This window comes from Dasypus novemcinctus, chromosome 5, assembly GCF_030445035.2.
Source record: "Dasypus novemcinctus isolate mDasNov1 chromosome 5, mDasNov1.1.hap2, whole genome shotgun sequence".
Classification (NCBI taxonomy): domain Eukaryota; kingdom Metazoa; phylum Chordata; class Mammalia; order Cingulata; family Dasypodidae; genus Dasypus; species Dasypus novemcinctus.
In genome coordinates, this window is record NC_080677.1 from 112,259,322 (window position 1) to 112,282,877 (window position 23,556).

Consider the following 23,556-nt stretch of genomic DNA (forward strand, 5'->3'; position numbering starts at 1 on the left):
GGGGAGATATTAATCAGAAAGAACCTCTCAGAAAAGTATATTATTACCAACTATTGTAAGTGCTATAGAAGAAAAACAAAGTGTGCCATGAGGGTATATAACCAGAGGGACCTGATCTAGTTTGGGTAGGTGAGTGTCAGGAGGTATCTTGTTTATTTTTGTTTTTGAATAAGTCAGCTTTACTGTTGTTCTTTTGTTTTGTGCTAGTTGTATTTGCCAAGCTCCTTTCATTTGGTAGCACATGCCAGTTGTTTTACAAGTTGTGCAGACAGCATGACATCATAGTTAAGATGTGAGAAGGAAAGTGGCTAGATTCTTGATATGCCAATTTTAAAGTTTTGCTGACCTCCTTGGTTGTTTAAGTTTAGATGATAAATGACAAGTGATTATTCTTAGTGATAATGCCAGTTTTTAATGTCATCAATAATGTTTGAGCGTTCCTTTCAGTTTTGCCAGTGTGTGCATCATGTATCTTGGGATACCCAGGTTAGATGAATAAATATTTATCGTAGTTATTTCTTCTTGGTGAATTGCCCTTTTATTAATATATATTGACCTTCTTCATCCCTTATAACAGTTTTGCATTTAATTTGTCCAATATTAGTATTGCTATTTCAGATCTTTTTTGGTTACTATTTGCATGGAATATCTTTTTCCAATCTTTCACTTTCAACCCGGTTGTATCCTTGCATCTGAAGTGAGTCTCTTATAGACAGCATATAGATTACTCATTTTTTAAAATCCATTCCGTCAGTCTATGTCTTTTGATTGGGGAGGTCAAGTCATTAACATTCAGTGTTATTACTGTAAGGCATTACTTACTGTGTCCATTTTATCTTTTTTTAAAAAAGAAAAAAGATTTATTTTTATTTATTTCTCTCCTCCCTTCCCCTGTTGTCTGCTCTCTTGTGTCCATTTGCTGTATATTCTTCTGTATCCGCTTACATTCTCAGCAGCACCAGGAATCTGTGTCTCTTTTTGTTGTGTCATCTTGATGCATCAACTCTCCATGTGTTCAGTTCTACTCCTAGTCAGGCTGCACTTTTTTTGCACGGGGCGCATTCCTTGCACGTGGGGCTCTTCTATGTGGGGGGTGCCCTGTGTGGTGTGACACTGCACGTGGGCCAGCTCACCACACAGGCCAGGAGATCCTGGGTTCGAACCCTGGATCTCCTATATGGTAGGCAGACGCTCTACCAGTTGATCCACATCTGCTTCCCCCATTTTATCTTTTGCTTTCTGTTGTCATATTTTACTATTATCTGCCTTCTTACCCTTTGATTTATCCTTTTTAATAATCTTCATTTCTACACTCTTTTCCAAGTCTCTCACTCTTGTTTTTTCCTTTCAGGCTGCAGCACTGTCTTTAGTATCTCCTGTAATTCAAATCTTTTGGTAACATATTCTCCCAGTTTTTGTTTTTCTGTGAAGACTTTAAACTCATCCTCATTTTTGAAGGACAGTTTTGCCAGATACTAAATTCTTGGTTGGCAGTTTTTCTCTTTTAGTATCTTAAATACATCATACCACTTTCTTCTCTCCTCCATGGTTTCTGAAGAGAGGTTGGAACTTAATCTTATTGACATTCCCTTGTATGTGATACTTTGTTTTTCTCTTGGTGCTTTCAGAATCCTCTCTTTATCTCTGATATTTGTCATTTTGAATAGTAGATATCTTGGAGTAGGTCTATTTGGGTTTATTGTGTTTGTGGTAAGTTGTCCTTCTTGTGTATTGATATTTATGTCTTTCCTCAGGGTTGGGAAGTTTTCAGTCATTATTTCCTCAAATATTTTTTCTGCTCCTTTTCCATTCTCTTCTGCTTCTGGAACACCAATAACATGTATGTTTGTGCATTTTGTGCTGTCATTCATTTCCCTGAGACCCTGTTTCATTTTTGCATTCATTTCTTTTTTCAAATTAAGATGTTCTGTCCTTGACATTGCTAACTCTGTCTCCCATCAATTCAAATCTGCTGTTTTGTGCTTTCAGTGTCTTTTTAATCTTGTCCTTTGTGTCTTTCATTCCTATAAGCTCTGTTACTTTTCTTTGCAGACTTTCAGTGTCATTGTCTTTTTTCTTTTAATTGTTTAACACAGAGGTTGTAGGTTTACTTAATAATCATGCATAAAATACAGAGTTTCCATATACCACCCTATTATTTACACCTGGCATCAGCCCTACATCCATTGCAGCTGATGAAAAATTATTCAACTATTATAATTCTGCACCGACCAAAGGATTTTTCCAAAAAAAATTTATTCTAGCAACATTTATACAACCCAAAACCATTCCCTTCAATCACACTCAAATACATATCCCAGTGCTATTAATCACATTCACAATGTTGTGCTACCACCATTACCATCCAACACCAAAACTCCTTGATTACTCAAAATAGAAGCTCTGTCCGAGTTAAGCATTATCTCCCCTTTCCTTACCCCCACCCTGGCTTCTGGTAACATATATTATAGTTTCTGACTCTGTGAATTTTGCTTTTTCTAAGTATTTCATGTCAATGAGATTATATGATATTTGTCCTTTTGTGTCTGGCTTATTTCACTCAACACAATGTCTTCCAGGTTTATCCATGTTGTGGCATGTATCAGAACTTCATTCCTTTTTACAGCTGAACAGAATTCCATTGTGTATTTATAGCACATTTTGTTTCCCTTCATTGGTTGAGGGAAACTTGGGTTGCTTTCATCTTTCAGCAATTGTGAATAATGCTGCTATGAATATTGGTGTACAAATATCTGTTTGAGTCCTTGCTTTCAATTCTTTTGGGTATATATCCAGATTAATAATTTCCAAGTCATATGGTAACTCTTTACTTAACTTTTTGAGGAACTGCCACGCTCTCTTCACAGTGGTTGTACCATTTTATACTCCCACCAACAATGAACTAGTGTTCCTATTTCTCTACATTCTTTTCAACACTTTTAATGTTACATTTTTTGAATAGTAGCCATTCTAGTGGTTATGAAATGGTATCCCATTGTGATTTTGATTTCTCTCGTGGCTAATGATGTTAGGCAACATTTCATGTGCTTATTGGACATTTGGATCTCTTCTTTTGGGGGGGTGCCTATCCAACGTTTTGTCTGTTTTTTAATTGTCTCTTTAGGTCTAATTGGCTAGCATATTATTCAAGTCTTCTATTTCCTTATTTGTCTTCTGTCTATATGTTCTAGCCATTATTGAAAGTGGTGTATTAAAGTCTCCTATTATTGATGTAAAACCATCTGTTTCTCCCTTCAAATCTGTCAATATTTACTTCATATATTTTGAGGCTTTGCTGGTTTGGAGCTATGTACCCCAGAAAAACATGTTCTTAAACTTAATCCTTTCATAAGGGTGTGAACCTCTTGTAAGTAGGACCTTTTCTTGAGGTTACTTAAGTTAAGGTGTGTCCTAACTCAATCAGGATGTGTCTCTATCCTGTTACTGGAGTTCAGAATGGAATTCAGACACATGCCCAATGTCTTTTTTTCCCCCAGGAGATACCAGAAATTGAATGCAGGACCTCATACACAGAAGCAGGCACTCAAACCACTAAGCTACATCTGCTTCCATCTAGTGTCTTCTTGAAATATTCTCTTCTCTCTGGTCATGTTTTCCTTCAGTTCTAGTAGATTTATATGATTATTATTGATTAGGAGTCTTAAATCCTGTATCTCATCAGGATATTTGGTTTGTTCCTTTGGCCGGGCCATCTCTTCCTGTTTCTTTCTATGGCTTGTAATTTTTTACTGATGTCTAGGCATCTGCATATGTTAGTAAATTTACTCTGATAGTCAATTTCTGTCTTTTGCCTAGTGGGTTTTTTTCCCCCCCCACAGTTCCTCTTTGATTATTGATTCATTATTATTCTGAGTCTTTACAATTGTCCAACTCAAGTTATCAAAATCATGCCAGGGACTTGCTAATGGAATGCAGATTTTCTCGCAGGAGTTTGTGCTGAGAGAAGCCTAAAAACAGTTTTTCTTCTTGCAGTTTCCCAGCCAGCCAGAAGATGGCAGTTTCCCAGCCAGCCAGAAGATGGTGCTCGTCAGCAAACCTTTCCACAGAGGTGTTTTTTTAAATCTCTTGCCCTTGTTGCTGGTCTGGCCAGAATCGAGATTCAGAGTGGGCTCTGCTGGCCAAATTCACTGATGGGAAACCATTCTCCACCCTCCACTGAACCCTCCCTCTTCCAAGGGAGGAAGATGTGTGTTCCCCTCTCAGTTGGCTGCAGTGGGCTGCAGGTTTTATCTAAGCTGCATGCCTTGAGAGTGGGGGATAGGTACCCTTCCCAGCTGCCTCTGGGGTTTATTAACTCATGGTTGTCATATTGAATTCTTTGTCTCTCTATCCTTCGCCTTCCTTGGGGCTGTGCAGCACTATCCTGGTCTGCTGGCCCTCAAAGCAGATGCCTGGACAGCTTCTGGCCCTTTTTCTGTTGTTTTTGTAAGAGAGTTGAGACCTGCCTGTCTACTCTGACACCTTCCTGAAACTCCCTCTGAGGTGGTTTATGATTTGCATTTTTCTTTTGATGAGTGAGGTTAAACTTTTCATTTGTTTAAAATATTTTGTATTTTATATAGTTTCAATATAGTTTTATGTAATTTCCTTATAAAATTTAAAAACAGTTATTTGTATAAATCTTTGTGATATCAATTGATTTATATTGCTTGTTTTGATTACAAAATAAAATATTTAACAGATCAAAAAGTCATTATGAGATCTGGGATTGACATCAAAATGATCTGGGGTGAGGATGTTTGGGGATGTAAATAAAATCAGATTAGATATAAAATGGTGCTTATGACTAAAGTAGAATGATAGGTATAGAGAGGTTCCTTACACTATTCTTTTTCATTTATTTATGTTTGAAGTTTTCAATAATCCAATATTCAAATATTGTGTATTTTCTTTTCAATGACATACCTATTTTTTTATTACATTGTTAGTCTTTTTACTGATTTGGAGGAGCTCTTTATGTATTAAAGAATTGGTTCTTTATTGGGATTTATATTGGCACCCCCCATTTATTTATTTGTCTTTTGACTTTGTTTATGATGTTTCTAGTCATGAGGGCATTTGTTTTTATTTTTATGAGGCCATATTTATTTGTTTTCTTTTACAGCTTCTGGGTTTTATGTCAAATTTAGGTCTTTAGTATTCTGATATTGTAAATAAGTTTTTCCGAAATTTCTTATTATACTTTGTTTCAGACTTACTATTAGATATTTGTTTCATCTGGAATCTGAAGGAGGGCCATACTACTTTTAATCAGATTTAACACTTACTGCATCACATTGTAATGGGCTATCTGCCCCTTTCATTTCTGCCTCTTTTGTGTGTGCCAGTGTTAGCTGCATATTTGCTGAATAATTCTAACACTGAAACATTTACTTGATGGATATGGTTCTTTTCAAGGTTGGGCTTTGCTCATTTCCTACAACTTTCTTTTTCCTGGCTTTTTAGTGGATGAAACCTCTATATTTGCAGAAATTCACTATTGTTCTAAAAGTTGAAAAAATATACTTAAAATTTTTTTTTGTTTTCAGTTGGCAGACCAGAACTTAGTATGAGGGCATACTGATATAATAGGACATTCTTATAAAGTGGTTTTTATCTGTGAGCAAATGTAAAGGCTCAGGCCCAAGGTTAGTTTTGAAGTGTGGTTAATGTTTATGGAAAGAGATGTAAATGAATTATTTCTGATGATTTCTTTTAGACCTATGGTTAGAGTCAGGCATATGTTTCTTTTTTTACCTAAATGGCATTTTCTTTCATCTCCTTCTGTATTAGTTACTCTTTTCCTAAGTATCTGAAATGCAGGACTTTGTGGAATTGGTCATTTTATTTTACAGAAAAGTCATTTAAGAACAGCTTTGAAGCAAGGTGAAGCATCTGTCCTTGTGGCTTCTTGTAGCCATTCCCAAGCACTGCATGTAGCACCTGGACATGCTTGGAATCAGGAAGGGCCTTGATGTAATTTAGATGAGTAGTTAATTCGAATCCAAGCAAGCAGGAAGCAAGTAAATTTAACTTCAGTGATTATGATTCCATTTGATTAAATCTCTACTTTTGATTACACGTATCAGTGACAGCATGCTTTAAATACACCCAGCTATTAAATACTGAAGGGTATGAACAGGGACATAGTGAAGAAATTCTGTATTCTTCAAATAGGATATATCCCCTTGCAGCTTTGGTGAAATATTTTTAGAACAAACGAAAGGAATTATTTCTTTACCAATGGGACTTATTACTCCAATTGTTAACTAAAATAAACTATTCATAACCGTAGAATATAGTAGTGGCCCCAAATTTATGTACTTTCTAGAAATATTTAAATAAATTAATGGATGATAGCCCCATGATATTTTAGGTAAATTAATAATGTCAATAATGCCTGGAGCTCATCTGTATACATGAAATTGGACTGCTGCCTTTTTGTTCATGTATTATCCTTTGAATATAGTGTCTAGAGAAAGGTTTGACCAAAGGGACTGGAGATCTTAGTGTTACATTTCTTAAATTTTTGTTTTATGTTTAGCAGAATTTTAAAAAATCTGATTTTTCTTGTTTTATATTAGGTTCAGATTAGGATTGGACAAGTTAAGGAATAAAATAGATAAAATCTATTTCATGGATTATTGATAACCTTATTTAAGTGTCATAGCTTTAGTGCTATGTCAAGTCCATGTCTCCCATTTGGCAGATAGTAGAAGCTGCCTCAGGACTTGTGATTTTCTGTGTACTTGTTGGTATCGTAATACAAAAGGCATTCCAAGCTCAAACTGACACCAAAATTTTTTCATTGTAAAAACAAACAAAAAACAACTTGCGTCAAATGAAATTCTTCCCTTGGTGGCGTTTAGAGGTCCTGAAAAAGCACCTTTGTATTTATCACAGGCAGTATTTCATGTCTTCTGGGTTCCTGTAGCTCCTGACCCATCTTCTTGTTATTTAATGCAATCTCTAATCAGATTGAACCATGTGTTTGTAGGAGGAAGGTTGTCTTTGCACTTGTAGCCTAAGTGCCAGGCATGTATTAATAAATGCCTAAGAAGTTTATAGAATGGGTAAGTAAGAAAAAATGCAAAAATGTAATTTTCTAATAAAAGGAAGTGATTTTTAAAATCTTAGTATTATTTACAGCAAGACTTAAAGATCAGTAGCACCAGTGTCACTTGAGAGTTATAAATACAAATTACCATTACAATGGGGGGGGAGTTAAACTGGAATCTTTGGGGACAGAGCCCACAGGACTCTATACCTTCATATACTTTCTAAGTGAGTCTTATGCATGCTAAAGTTTAGAAATACTCTTTATAGCATCACAAACATCGTGAGATTTTTCAGTTCTGTAGCATTTATGCTTTGCAAAGCAGTCTGCGATCTGTTAACTCACCTGAGTGAGCTTCACCACTGTCCTCATCACAGGTAGGGGCATTATTATTAATCCCAGATTTACCCAGGGAAATGTGAAATAATTTGACAGTTCATAAAGCTTGTTGGCAGTAGAATTAAAAATAGAAGTAGTCTCTTTCCACCATGTAAGTTTGCTTTCTAGCTTATATAAGGATGTTTTTCCTAACTCATTTCCTGGCAATGATTTTGTGTTTCCTCAGGAGAAGGGCAATATTTGCTCTGACATATCCATTATTCCACCCAAACCCCATTGTATCAATGGCTGGCCTCTCAGAGATGACTGACCATGTTAAGAAGTGTGGTCAGCAGCCGAAGAATAAATGGATCCTCATTAGCTCACTTGAGAATCAAACTGATGACTTTGTTATCTAAACAATTCATCTAGAGAACTTATACATTCCTTTAATATACTTACAAGTGCTTAGTATGTATGCCTAAAATCTTAACTTTGCTTATCTCTAGGAAATAGATGTGTGGATAATTTTTCTAAAGTTCCACTATGATTATATATAATTTTCATAATGGTAGACAAACTTTTAAATGAATGATATTAATACTTTAATTCAAAGAAAGAAGACCTGGATTTGTTTTTTAATTTGAGACAACTTCAGGATTGGAAGTTCATTAGGAGTCATCAATCCAGAATTCAGAAACTGAACATGAGCCGCTGACTTGACAAGGTGACAAGGAAGTGACGAGAGTCAGTATCCAGTTCAGGATTTTTTGTTGTTTTTTTTTAAAACTCTGTTTCATTCTGTATTGCTAATAACTTTTACCTGTTCTTTTCATAGTGCAGATGGGAGAATTAGTCAGCACTCTTCAAATAGCAACTTCTTTTTACATGGAGACCTTTATTAATGAGAGATGAAATTTATCACTACCCTTTTAAAAATAGGTATTCAATAATAACCTTCAAGATTAAATGGAATCTTTGTCCTATTTGAAATGAAAAATAGCAGTCAGGTGAGCTTATTAAGAAAATATGTATGTGAGATATAGCCTGATAAAACTAAGACCATTTTGATATGAAATAGTTGATGATAATTTTCTTTTAATTTTTTCATGTAAAACCAAAGCTCAGAGTTTAATATATTCTTACTGATTAGAGTATAGCAGTAGGGAAATATTCTGTGTTTATTACCTTTGTCTGTCAGTAGGAAAATGAAGAACACTGATACTATGGTCTCAGTAGATAAATAGTAGGACAGAACTGAATTTCTACCTTGTGTTTCTTTGCTTTATGACCATGTAAGGCAGCTTCTTGGCTGCAAACGTGGATTTTCCAGCCAAATGACTAATTCAAGGTTCCCTGGATATTAAATTTAGATTCAGATAGTCTTATCTCACCTTAAATATGGGACATTTTTCACTGCTTGATGATATAGTATTACACAATAGGCACTTCATACCTCGTGCAACTATGACTATTCTTGAACCTTTTTTTCTTCTTACCTCCCTGCCTTTTTCCCTTATGGTGGCACTTGAAGGTGAGAAACACAGAAATAACAGTGGGTAGGAATTAATTAGAATCTGAGACAAAAGTAGTATTTTATTTAGTTCAATAAGAAGGCTTTTTGTAGAACCTCCCAGGTAATTCGATGTGTATTTAAAGAATAAATACTTTCTTCATCTTAGCACATTTCCATTTCTTACAAAAAATGGATTTTATTGCAGTATTATTAAAGTTAGCTTCGAATGCGTGCAATTTTCAGCATGTATACTTTTTTTAGGTTCTCATGTTTTGGTCAATAAAGTTACCTTCTTGAAAGGATAGTTTTATGTGAAAATTTTTTATTGTGGGGTTCTGCAACAAGAGGCGCATAATCTATAACACTTCCTTATCCTATCTTTCCCATTCTGCTGGAGTTTGTTTTCCATTCTTTCCTTTTGTAAATACTTATTTATTGCTTATAGTAGGCTGGGCATTATACCGGAATACAATGAGTATGTTCTTTTACAGTGATGTTCTTTTTTTTCAAGATTTATTTATTTTTTTATGCTCTCCCTCCCCCCCCCTCCCATTGTTTTGAGCTGCTTTCTGCTCTCGGTGTCCATGTGCCATGTGTTCTTCTGTGTCTGCTTATTTTCTCTTTAGCTGGTGCCAGGAACCAATCCTGGGACCTTCTGGAGTGGGAGAGAGGTCCTCAATCTCTTGCGCCACCTCAGTTTCCTGCTCTGCTGCGTCTCTTATTGTCTCTCTTCTGTGTCTTTTTGTTGCATCATCTTGCTGCGCCAGCTTTCTGCATGGGCCAGCACTTACGTGGGCCAGCTCTCCGCTCAGTCCAGCTCACCACGCAGGCCAGCTTGCCTTTACTAGGAGGCCCCTGGAATCTAAACTTGCACCTCCTATATGGTTGGTGGGAGTCCAGTTACTTGAGCCACATCCGCTTCCCTACAGTGATATGTTTACCATCAATGAATTTACAGCCTACCGGGGGAGAGGCAGGGCCTGGAGAACACTGCCTGGTGTGTGTCAGTAATTAGTGAGGAGTGACTATTAGTGGTGTACTTGTCATTGTTGTCATGGTTGTTGCCATCTTAGTCATCTTGTCATCTTAGGCTTCCTTTTGTAGAGATCTTCATTATGACAGCTTTAGGTGTCAGCCCCATGTAGAGGACCCTAGACTGCATCTCTAATATTGTACTTCTCCTAATACTGCAGTCCTACATTGCTCATTCTTTTTATTCATGAACTCAGCCACCCAGAAAATTTGACTGAATATCTTGTCCAGTCTGGGCATTGAGCCACAGTTGGGGAGTGAATATGGTTACAAAAAAGCATAAGACAAGGCCTCTGTCTTCACTTCCTTGCTCAAGAAGTTATGTGTACCTCTATTTTGTAGCATCTCTTCATCCATTTTAATAATCTATTTTTGTTAGGAGGGACTAAAGAATCATAGTAGAATGAAAGAATTGGCTCTTATTCTGTGAATTAGGCCCTTTTTGGTTACTAGTGACAGACACTCAACTCCAACAAATGTAATCAAAGAGGGGACTTTATTGGAATGATACTGGTGTATCATACTTGTAGCATACAAGAAGGACTTTGCCAACCAAGCTGTGGGAAGGACAGAGCTGCAGCTGGGACTTGGGAACATCCAGAGTATCTCCCCTCTTCTTTTATTTCCCTCTAGTCATACTGGTTAAAGTTACAGAAAACAACATATTGTTACTTTTAGTTCAGAAAGTGCTTTCTTATATATACAATAGTGCATTTAATCTTCACAGTCAGTTTGTGATTGGGAAATTGTGATTGAGGAAGTTTGTTATTGAGAAAGCTGAGAATCACAAAAGTCTCATGACATTGAAAGTTCCATTGGCAATTTGATGGCCTATTCAAATCTAGGTTTCTGATACCAGTGCTTCATTATTATACTATGTTTCTGACGCCAGAAATCATCTGTGGTCTGTTATTTTTTTCTGAAGGATAGAAATTACAATAAAGTGAAATAATCTCTAAGGTTCTCAGTTTTCTTCCTCTAAGAGGTCTTTTCTAATTCAATTCAGTTTAAGGAATCATCTAGTAATTTAATGATCCTGGCTGCTCTTTTGTCTCATAAATCGGTGGTGAAAATTTTGAATCTGGCAGGATTCAGGCAGCTGAGCTAACTGCAATATAATGTTTTAATTTCTTATTTATTTAATTATTTTGGTTGGGAGTAAGATGGGGAATGATTTTAGCAGGGGTTTGTGTTATTAGATCATCCTTTAGTATGTCTGCCACTAAGGGCAAATGCTTGTTTTCTGAATGTGGTGTTGTGTGGGCAGTAGAAGAGTATGTATAAATATGAACAACACATTATATTTTATTTCTGGTAGCTTTAAATTGTGCTAAAACACTATAGATTTATGTCCTGTTATGTAAATGATTCCTAATCAGTTTTATTCTTCAATGCATCAGGGGATAGTCATTGTAGTCTTTTCTTTTTTAAAGGAATGTGTTTGTTGGTGAGCAATGGTGTGCCTTTGAAAAGTGTGTGATTGATTTTTTTTTCTTATTAGCATTTCACTCCTCATTCGACTGCTGATTTCACCTTCCACTGCTCCAGTGAAATTGTTCTTGCCAAGGTCACTGAAAATTTCCTCATTGTGATTTCTCTGTCTTTACCTTGCCTGACCTCTGTGTAGTCTTTAACTCTGTCGATGTTCTCTTTTGCCTTCTAAAATTCTCCGTCATGACTTGCTTCTTTTTTCCCTAACTACTTCCTAACTATCCTTTAAATGCTGTAGTTTCTTTGAGTGTTAGCTCTGGACCTTGCTTTTCATACTCTGCCTATTCTTCCTGAGTGATCTCATCTTCTCAGGTATTTATCATTTTAAAAAATTCCAATCCCAGTCCCTCTCCTAAGCTCCGGATTTGAATATCCAAGTATCTAAGGATATGACATGTTTTCAACTAAACATATCCAGATCTAAACTTATCATCCCAAACTTTATCTCCATTTTAATTCTCTGACAGGAAGGGGAATCATTGTCTTCAGAGTTGTATAGGCCAAAAATGAGACAAATAAATCTCAGACACCCCATTTTAATACTGTTCCTTCAACTAGTTCCATCCATTTTCTAATTTGATCCTTCCAGCAGCTTTGTAAGACTTCCAGAACTGGTTTCATTACTTTGGCTTTTACAAATTAGGACACTAAGGGAAGCTGGGAGATTTCCCCCCATAATTTGTTTTTATTTATTTATTTAAAGATTTATTTTTTATTTATCTCTCTCCCCTTCTCCCCGCCCCCCAGGTGTCTGCTGTCTGTGTCCATTTGCTGTGTGTTCTTCTGTGACCGCTTCTATCCTTATCGTGGCATCGGGAATCTGTGTTTCTTTTTGTTATGTCATCTTGTGTCAGCTCTCTGTGTGTGCGGCGCCATTCCTGGGCAGGCTGCACTTATTTTCGCACTGGGTGGCTCTTCTTACAGGGCACACTCCTTGCGCGTGGAGCTCCCCTACGCGGGGGACACCCCTACGTGACACGGCACTCCTTTCCCGCATCAGCACTGCGCATGGGCCAGCTCCACACGGACCAAAGAGGCCCGGGGTTTGACCTGTGGACCTCCCATGTGGTAGATGGATGCCCTATCTATTGGGCCAAGTCTGCTTCCCTTTTCCCCATAATTGATCCCTTGGGAAGTATCAATGCTAGGAAAAAAATACCCATCTTTTGTTTCTTACATGTTAGTTATATAAGAAAGAGAGAGCGGATGAACCAAAAGAGAAAAGTTGTCCTCTTGGTGGAAAAAATGCAAGGGAATCAGTCATCCTTCATGTTGCTTTACTTTTATAGATACCAGGTTCCCTTTTTTACTCTTCTGTATATTTCCTTGAATTGCAGAGGAGTATTTGGATTCTCACTAGTCTCAGAGCCATAGCTGCTGTTTTTTTGTTTTTAAACTGCTCTATTGAGATATAAGTCATATATCATGCAACTCAGCCATTTAAAATGTACAATTCAGGGAAGCAGATGTGACTCAAGCGATTGGGCTTCCGCCTACCACATGGGAGGTCCCAGGTTTGGTTCCTGGTGACTCCTGGGGAAAACTAGCTGGTGCAGCAGAAAGGCACTATGAGGTGATGCAACAAGATGACACAACAAAAGAGAAACAAAGAGGAAAGACAATGAGACACAACAAACCAGGGAGCTGAGGTGGCCCAGGTGATTGAGTCCTCTCTTCCACATGGGAGGTTCCGGGTTTGGTTCTCGGTGCCTCCTAAAGAGAAGATGAGCAGACACAGAGCACACAGTAAATGGACACAGAGAGCAGACAGCGACCATAAACAACAAGGGGGGAGGGATAAATAAAAATAAATCTTAAAAAATAAAAGTGGTTTTTAGTACAGTGGTACCTCAGTACTCATCATTAATTGGTTCTGGGAGGCACGATGTGTACCAAAAATGATGAGTACCAAATTTTTCCCATAAGGAATAATGTAAATAAATTTAATGCATTCTCTAACCAAAGACAATGCACATTTCAAGGCAATATTAAAAAGATAGGGTTTTATATCATTACATGAGAAATAAACTTAAAAATTAATAAATACTTAGATTAAATAAAATAAAAACTTCACTTTACCTGCACTGAGAAGAGTCCATGGCCTAATGGGATGGTGGGAGGAGAGTGGTGAGGAGGAGAGGTTACATGGAGTGCTGCTTGGAAGGAGAGTCCCCCCTCCAGTAGAGCACCAGGCACTTGCACTTCAGGTGTTCTTTTTCTTCTGTGCATTTTTTCAACTTGCACCACAGGCTCTGACACCCTTTTTGCCACCTTATCCAATGAGGACTGCTTCTGCTTCTTTTCAGAATTCCTTGAAAGTGTGAAATTGGTCATTCAATATATTCATGTTTCTGCTTGGCAGAGCTTTATCCAGATGGTACTTCACCACAAAGTTTTGAACTGTGCATTTTGCACACATTTCTTTTATCAAGGAACTGGGGACATCCTCCCTTATTTCCTCCTCTCCTGAAGAAATCTCTTCAGCCACCTCTTGTTGCTGCTCTTTCTGTAGGTCCTGTAGCTCTTTTTGGCATTTTTTTCTGAAAAACTCCCGTCTAACCACATTTAAAAACTTGGAGGAAATAAAGCCCTCAGCCTCTATGTAGTCTTGAAATTCAGTGATGAATTCATCAGCAGCCTTTTTATTAGCACTCCTTGCCTCGCCGTGCCTCACGACACTATGGATGCCGGACCTCTTTTTAAAATTATCGAACCAGCCATGGCTGGCCTTAAAAACTTTGACATTCTCATTACCCAGTTCTGGTTTATTTTTCAAAAGTTTGGCATGCAACACTTTGGCTTTTTCACATATCATGGCTTCCTATACACTGTTGCCTGCTAACTGCTTCTTGTTTACCCAAATTAATAAGAGCTTTTTGACTTCCCCAAGTGTTTGGGAATGCTGCTTTGTTACTGCTTTAGCTCCTTTCTCAAAATCAGCCTTTTTTTTAAATCGCTTTTTTATTCTTAATGATGTAGGAGACCGTTGTTTTAGGCATACAGTATTCCCTAGCAAGATCAGTAATACAAATACCACTCTCATATTTACCTATTCTTTTTTTTTTTTTGCTCAGTGGTGGTAGAAGTCATTTTCTGCTCAGTGCTATCTCTGCTCATTTTCTTATAACCCACGATGAGAAAAAAAAAATGCAAAAATACACAAAATGACCATAGAAGCTAAGATAAGACCACAGTGGGATATGTACAGGGCAAGAGCTACCACATGACTAATGTGTGACACTTTGTTTCAGCTGGAAAGGGTAGCAAGTCACAAGGCAATCAATACGGACATGTTCTAGTGTGCACATCGAGTACCAAACAGACGACAAGAGGTACTGGGACAAAGTTTTTGCCAAAATGTGTCGAGCACCAAATTCAACGAGTTTCAAAACAGTAGTACCAAGGTTTGACTGTATACTCACAGGGTGTACAAGCACTATCTAATTCAAATACATTTTTGTCCCTTCTAAAAGAATCTTGTACGCATTAGCAGTCAAACTCTACCTCTCCTCTAAATAACCACTAATCTGCTTTCAGTTCCTATCAGTTTGCCTCTTCTGATCATTCCATATAAATAGAATCATATCATATGTAATCTTTTGTGATTAGTTCTTTCACTTATACATTGTTTTCAAGGCTTATTCATGTCGTAGCATGTATCAGAAATTCATTTCTTTTTATTTCTCAGTAATACTCCATTGTATAGACATGTCACATTTTGTTTATCCATTCATTAGTTGATGGACATTTGGTTTGTTTCTACGTTTTGGCTATTATGAATAATACTTCTATGAACATTTGTTTATAAGTTTTTGAGTGGACATATGTTTTTATTTCTCTTGAGTATATATCTAAGAGTGGAATTGTTGGGTCATATGGTGACTCTATGTTTAACCTTTTGAGAAACTGCCAAAATGTTTTCCAAAGTGGCTATACCATTTACATTCCCACCAACAGCGTATGTGGGTTCCAGTTTTTCTACATCTTAGCCAACACTTGTTATTGTCTGTTGATGTTGTTTTTTTTTAATTATAACTGTCCTAGTGCATGTGAAGTAGTATCTCACTGTGGTTTTGGTATGCATTTCTCTGGTGTCTAATGATATTGAGTATCTTTTCATGTGCTCTTTGGTCATTCATATATCTTCTTTGGAAAAATGTATATTCAAATATATTGTCCTTTTTAAAATTCAGTTGTCTTTTTTTGCTGAGTTATCAGAACTCTTTATATGTATTCTAGATATGAGTCCTTTATCAGATAAATGATTTGCAAATATTTTCTCCCATTTTTTGGGTTGTTTTTACACTTTCTTGTTGGTATAATTTGTAGCATGAAAGTTTTTAATTTTGATGTTGCAGCAGTGGGTTTTATTAATATTGCTATGATTTTGCTATGGAAGGATAGAGGAAACTTCCCTTTCTTTGAAATGGGCAGATAGCTCAAACTGGGCAGCACTGCAAATAGAGTCTCCCCAGTCCTGGCTGTCTCTTACTAGCTACTGTTAAATGTTCCCTCTTTTCTTTCCCAGGTAGCCTGTCTTGTGGCTATGATTGCCATGGTGTAGGAATGTGCCTATTTTGGCCTTGAGTCTCCAGAACTGGCAGAGGCTGGCACTCTGTTAGCATTTCATTAGGGGATTACTGTTTTCATGATGCTAGCTGATACCATGGAACCCAACTTACATCTCAATTCTCCACTGACCTTTTTTAAAAATAGAATATTGCCCCTGATTGCTGAGCTGCTCTTGTTTTACAGACCTGTCCTTGCCTGACGAAGTGTGCAGTCCTGGAGCTCAGTTGCCCTGGAGATGGCTAAACAGCAGCACCCCTCCATTCAGAGGAGCAGCTTGTCATCTAAACATTGCTGGTCTGCAGCACGGTACCTCGATGACTTCTGCATGTCATGGAACAATATGATTGAAAAGTTTTGGGGGAAGCGGACTTGGCACAATGGATAGGGCATCCGCCTACCACATGGGAGGTCCGCAGTTCAAACCCCAGGCCTCCTTGACCCGTGTGGAGCTGGCCCATGTGCAGTACTGATGAGCGCAAGGAGTGCCGTGCCATGCAGGGGTGTCCCCCACATTGGGGAGCCCCACGCTCAAGGAGTGCACCCTGTAAGGAGAGCCGCCCCTTGTGAAAGAAAGTGCAGCCTGCCCAAGAATGGCGCTGCACATACAGGGGAGCTGACACAACAAGATGACGCAACAAAAAAAAAAAAAAAAAGAAAAATTTTTGGATTATAACATAAGGTTATTAAGTATTAATTTTGTCAAGTAAGGACATTTGGCAACAGAGCTGCCATCAGGACAGAAAAGAACAGATTTTCCTATTTAAGAGAGTACAGAAATTTAAAATTAAATAAATTTACCTTTGTGACAGCATATGGTTCTTATTTTTGTGTATGCCATTGAAAAATGCATTCAGTCTGTATTGATATTTGGGAGCTATAAACTCGCAAATGCAACATGAATCTATTTGTAAGGCAAAACCTTCACATAATCAGTTATTTACTCTGTGATGTTAGATACATATTTTATACAGATTATTTCTCTCAACTGAATTAACTATTTGAGCTGTTATGTTTAGACTTATCTTCCTGTACTTTGTGCCTCTCTCTGCTGATATTTGAATATTTCTCTAATGACACAGATGAGAAAGAAGAATTGTCTTAGGTACATGCGAACATGTGAATATAAAAATGAACTAACCTTTAAAGATAAAGAAAAACTTGTCATTCAAAAGAGTAGATTGGCTCTTATTTATAAGTACAATGTGTATTTCTAGATTATGTATATATATTCTAGACTGTGAGTACTACATAGATTTCTATAGATTCTGTGCCATCTAAATGACAATGTCAAATAGATTTTAAAGGTTTAGCATAAGATAAAATGGGCTGTCACATTGGCTCATTAATTATGATAATTGAGCAGTAAAGAAGCCATAGGAATAGATAATTTGTTGTACATTTTAATGAGATTCTGGTTATAACCTCTTATTTGTGGTAATAAAATCTTTTTTTACTTTTACCTCTTATTTATCATAAAAAAATAAAATCTTTACCAGCTTTCTTGCTTTCCTTTTTTACCATCCAGGTTGGTCCCTTAATCTTTTTTTAAAAAATTAATTAATTTTCTCTCCCTGCCCCCTCACCCCGATTGTCTGTTCTCTGTGTCTGTTTGCTGTGTCTTGTTTCTTTGTCCACTTCTGTTGTTGTCAGCTGCACAGGAATCTGTGTCTCTTTTTTGTTGTGTCAGCTCTCTGTGTGGGTGGCGCCATTCCTGGGCAGGCTGCACTTTCTTTCACGCTGGGCAGCTCTCCTTTATGGGGTGCACTCCTCGCGTGTGGGGCTCCCCTACGCGGGGGACACGCCTGCGTGGCACAGCACTCCTTGCGTGCATCAGCACTGCGCATGGGCCAGCTCCACACGGGTCAAGGAGGCCCGGGGTTTGAACTGCGCACCTCCCATGTGGTAGACGGATGCCCTAACCACTGGGCCAAGTCCGTTTCCCTAAATCTTTTTGGGAATTATGATCCAGGAGCCACAAAGTATACAATAAAGCTCATGCTCCAAAATTTCTATACTTGTTCACGATAAACACATTGAATTCTTTCAGCAAATATTCTAAGTGCTCTGAAATATACACGTGTTAAACAGTGCCTAGACTGAAACAGTAATATTGAAGAAAGGGATACAATATATATAAAATACGTATAAATAAATGTGGCCCTAATTCAAAGCCACATGTGATAAATTTCTTAGGAATAGGATAAAATACTATAAAAGTTATAGCAGTTTAAGATTATTTATGAATTCCAAAAGGAAAGTTTACATTTGTAAACTGGTCTGTTCCTCTGGGTGTGATAACCTTTTGATTGTATTAGATTCAGCTGAGACGTCTGATTAAGTTATATTAAGATTAGGGCGTTGATTCAACCCCATCATTAGAGTGTGACTCAGCATTAAGCCCCAGCCCCCTTGGTGGGCTGATAAAACAGACTCTCACAAAGAAGTAAACACACAGAGAAGAAGAATACAGAGGACGAGAGACAGATCATTAGACATGGCAGAGACTCCGGGAGGAGAGATGAGCCTGATAGTCTATAGCTGACCTTGTAAAGAGAACAGAACAGCCAAGTCTGGAAAGAAATGAGCCCCGGAGAGAGGGAGAGGAGCCCTATGCCAACCTATAACTGAGATTAGAGGAAGCTGGGACCATGGAGCCTTAAGAGGAAGAAGGAAGGCTGAACTCTCACAGACATTGCCCGTGATCTTGCTTCACATGTGGCAAATGACTGTGGGTGAGAAAGTACCCCCTATGGTACCTTTATTTGAACTCTTTAGGACCTTGTACTATAAGCTTTTACTCCAAATAAATACCCTTTATAAAAGCCAACAGAATTTTGGTATTTTGCAACAGCACCTCTTTGGCTGACTAATTCAGAAGTAGAGAGGAGGAAAAGAAGATTCCAGGCCTGTGTGCTCAGGAATGCTTTAAGGCTCAGTGGTAGAGGGATTATTTTAAACTCAGTATATAAAGCTCTTAGCTGTCTCTAAATATACATCTACATTCCAGAACTATAGTGAGAAGTAGGTAGCTATGTACACTGACATGGAAATCAACTTTTGTTCTAGGCCCAGTCCCTTGCAATTTCATTTTGTGTCCTTGAATATATCAAATCAATGTAATAATATGTGCCCAGCATATCTTGCCATGATAAATGGGATAGTGTGGATGCCTAAGCTGCTCCTTGTGGTGAGAGTCAGACTGCTTGGCAGGTGTGTATTTTTTCTTTTTCCGGGCAACATAGGGCGTGCATTTGTTTTTTATTCATTCATTCATTCATTCATTTATTAATTAATTTATTTATTTTTATTCCCCCCCCCCCCCCCGGTTGTCTGCTGTCTGTGTCCATTCACTGTGTGTTCTTCTGTGGTTGCTTCTATCCTTATCAGTGGCACTGGGAATCTGTGTCTCCTTTTGTTGCATCATCTTGCTGCATCAGTTCTCCATGTGTGCGGCGCCATTACTGGGCAGGTGCACTTTTTTTTGCACTGGGCGGCTCTCCTTACGGGGTGCACTCCTTGTGCATGTGGCTCTCCTACATGGGGGACACCCCTCCGTGGCACGGCACTCCTTGCCCAAATCAGCACTGAGCATGAGCCAGCTCCACACAGGTCAAGGAGGCCTGGGCTTTGAACTGCGGACCTCCCGTGTGGTAGGCAGATGACCTATCCATTGGGCCAAGTCCGCATCCCCATGCATTTGAATTGTAGTAAGCACAGCTTTCCATGACTAAAAAAGAATTAGTAACCTTACTAAAGTGTTCAATTTATTGCCAGGGAGTAGCATATTCTGTGTAACGTCTGAACTTTTGTCTGAAAAATTGCTTGAATTTCTTGGAGAAACTGCCTATGTGACTACAGAGCAGTGGTATTATATTTCAGTGAAATTTATTTAAAAGGAAACAAATGTTTATAGAATTGATACTGCTGGTGTTGGTGCTTTCAGCTGGTTTTTAGTCTTACATCATTTTTATTTTATAGCAGAGGAAACTAAAGCTCAGATAAGTTAAGGAAACTTGCTTGTATCCTATAATTGTTTAAAATGAAATCTGTCGAAATCTAACCTTCATGCTGTTTTCATTATATTATGCTATTTAGCTTTTAATTTTTGTTTTTCTTGGAGGCCAGTGTAAACCGTCTCTGTGTGTGTTTGAATTTTATCTATCAATGTATTTATCTATTTATTTTGTTTTTACTAATAGGTTACTTCTAGAATTGCTGGAGTTATTGTTTGACAAGTTTAATGCTGTAGCCACTGCACACTCTGTAGTCCTGGGATATCTGCAGCAGACTGTTGTGCCTTCACTGACTCAACAGGAAGATATTAAATTGTATGATATGGCAGATGTGTGGGTGAAGATCCAAGATGTTCTGCAGGTAAGCGCCTTTTATAAAGGAAGTCATCTTGTTTCCAGATAAGAGTTTAGAAAAATAATCAGCCACCTAAAATTTTACATAAAGAATCACAAAGAAATTTAGAAAGTAATTTGCCCATTGAAAGGCAATGATGCTGATGTTGTGAACTTCCCCATCATCTTCAAAAGACCTTTAAATAAACTTTTTTGGTAAATATTAAATTTAGGAAAAAATTCTCAACATGTAGTTATCAATGATATATAGTATTAGGTTTGTGTGTTACATGCTAAAACAATGGAATTAGACTTAAGTTCATATTAAAATATTTTGAAGCACCATTTTATAAGCATATATTTATCTTAATTTTATTGACCACTTTCCTACAGCCGACTTTTCCATCTATTGAACTAAATAATAGGTCAAGAGTTTATTTTTGAGGGTGAAGACAAAACCTAAGATACAAATGTATGACTGTGATAAACATGTCAGAGACTGGAGAAATGATATTATTGTTCATTATGATGCTTCTTTGATAACATTTAGAAATTGTACTATGTTTCTTTCCAAGTACCAGGAGAATATATTCGATTTGACCAGTGATAATTTGAGATATGATTAAGAATTAGAAGCAAGTTTGAGATAGCTAAATAAAAGTGAGGTGGGGGAAGCGGACTTGGCCCAAGGGATAGGGCGTCCGCCTACCACATGGGAGGTCCGTGGTTCAAACCCCGGGCCTCCTCGACCCGTGTGGAGCTGGCCCATGCGCAGTGCTGATGCACACAAGGAGTGCCCTGCCACTCAGGGGTATCTCCCATGTAGGGGAGCCCCACGCGCAAGGAGTGTGCCCTGTAGGGAGAGCCACCCAGCGCAAAAGAAAGTGCAGCCTGCCCAAGAATGGCACCGCACACATGGAGATCTGACACAACAAGATGACACAACAAAAAGAAACACAGATTCCTGGTGCCACTGATAAGGATAGAAGCAATCACAGAAGAACGCTCAGTGAATGGACACAGACAGCAAACAACTGGGGGTGGGTTGGGGGGAGGGGAGAGAAATAAATTAAAAATAAATCTTGGAAAAAAAGAAGTGAGTTGGTTAGCTAGTATCTACTAATATGAAAAAAATTGAGTATATGTAGGACATTGAAAAATATCACTCTGTAGAAATAAAATTACTTGCATGGCAAATAGTCTTCAGGAAAAAATAATTCATGAATAAAAATTATAGTTATTTCTGATAGAATAGGCATACTCTTTATGGATTGAATGATTGATTTTTGGCTATTCGTTCATTAGGTTTTTTTTTTTTTTTTTTCCTGTGCAGTCCGTGTGCTTTGCTTATGGTTCAGTGGAAAGAATATGGGTTGAAACTTGAGTCCCTGAATTTTTTAAAAAACTGTTAGGTCAACCAATTTCCTGTAGTTGTGCTTAATGAAATTTGTGTTTTGAATAAATTATCTTTGTTACTTGAAGACTGGTTATTTAACTTCTTTGTATCTTGGTTTGCTAATCTGTCAAATGGAAATATTATGTGCTTCTCATAGTATATGTTTATTTTAAGTGTGATATGAGATAATGGATTTTCAAGTTATTTTAAAAATGTTAATAGGTGCTTCTGCTTCTGGCCTTGATGAAGTTACCTACTGCTGTAAGCACCTATAATACTGGATTGGATATATGAAGCAGGTAATTTTAGACACCACAGGGCTGTGATCCTTGGGAGAAGGGAAGCACATGATGTGAGCTCCGCATTCATTTCTGCTTGCTGTTAGAAACTTGTTCCAAACAGCATGGAGGTGAAGCCTAAACAGAAAGCAGTGGTCTTTATGCGCAGAGGAAACAGAGATCAGAATTTAGGACTGTGGACATAATTGGGATTTGTGGGTCAGCATATTAAAGAGATAGAATTGCACAGATAAGGAACTCCAGAAATCTGCATTAAGCCTTTGGTCAGATATTAAACTGCATGCTAATAAGACCTGGTAGAAAATAGCTACTGGGGAACTATGAGCTAAATAAAGATTCCAGTAGTTGGATAATGCTGGAAATTCAGACCAGCTAATATGAAGAGAACTCACTGAATATCCTGTGCTCTCATTTCTAACCTTAGAAAGATCATGCTCTAGGAATAGGGTCTTAGAGTAAGGCTTATTCTGGATTCTTCATAACAAATCCATAAGAAGTCTCTTGTGGTATCAACCTGATATTGTACATTAACTGCCTGCCAGATCAAAACTCTTGGAAAGATAATATAATCCAGGTAATCAATAATTCACAATGTCTAGCATACAATTATAACACTTGTGAAAATTCAGGAAAATGTGAATTGAAAGGAGAAGAAAATAGTCAATAGAAATTTTTTGAAATGAAAAATTCTTGATGTATTTACCAGCAGATTCCTTGTTGCACAAAACAGGATCAGTGAACTTGAAGACATATCAATACAATCTGTCTAAAGCTGTGGGAAAATGTCATGCAGTCTAACATTTGGGTAGTTGCAGATCCAGGAAAGAGGAGAGAGAAATTGAGCAGAAAATATTAGAAAAAAGAATGACCAAAAATTTCAAAATTTGATGAAAACTATAACCCACAAGTCCAAGAAGCTCACCAAATCCCAAGTAATATTAACACAAAGAAAACCACACCTAGGACCATCATTGTCAGGTCATAGAAAACCAAAGATAAAGAGAAACATCCTAAGAGTAGTCAGAGGAAAAAAAAAGACACATTTCCTACAGAGAAGTAATGATAAGATTTGTAAATGAGTTCTCATCAGAAACAATGCAAGGCAGGGAACATGTATGAGATCTTTAAAGTGCTGGAAAAAATTTTTAACAGTAAATCTAGAATTTTATATCTACCTAAAATGTCCTTTGAAATTGTGATAGAGACATATTCAGATGAACAAAAGCTGCAACTGTTTGTCACCACTAGACCTGCACTTCATGAAATGTTTTTTTTTTTAAATTTTTAAATTTTTATTTCTCTCCCCTTCCCTGTCCACCCCCCAGTTGTCTGCTCTCTCTGTCAATTCACTGTGTGTTCTTCTGTGTCCGCTTGTGTCAGTGGCACCCGGAATCTGTGCCTTGTTTTGTTGCATCATCTTGCTGCATCAGCTCTCTGTGTGTTGCACCATTCCTGGGCAGACTGCTATTTTTGCGCTGGGTGCTCTCCTTACAGGGTGCACTCCTTGTGCGTGGGGCTCCCCTACGTGG

At 37.7% G+C, this 23,556-nt stretch overlaps 1 protein-coding gene across 1 annotated transcript in view; it reads left to right on the plus strand.

Moving 5' to 3' along the window:
* EXOC4 (exocyst complex component 4) overlaps positions 1–23,556 on the plus strand; it is a 909,491-nt gene that overhangs the window by 120,335 nt on the left and 765,600 nt on the right. The window contains exon 7 of the mRNA XM_058297373.2: positions 20,186–20,360. Coding sequence (XP_058153356.1) covers positions 20,186–20,360 — 175 coding nt within the window. The remainder of the gene's footprint in view (positions 1–20,185; positions 20,361–23,556) is intronic.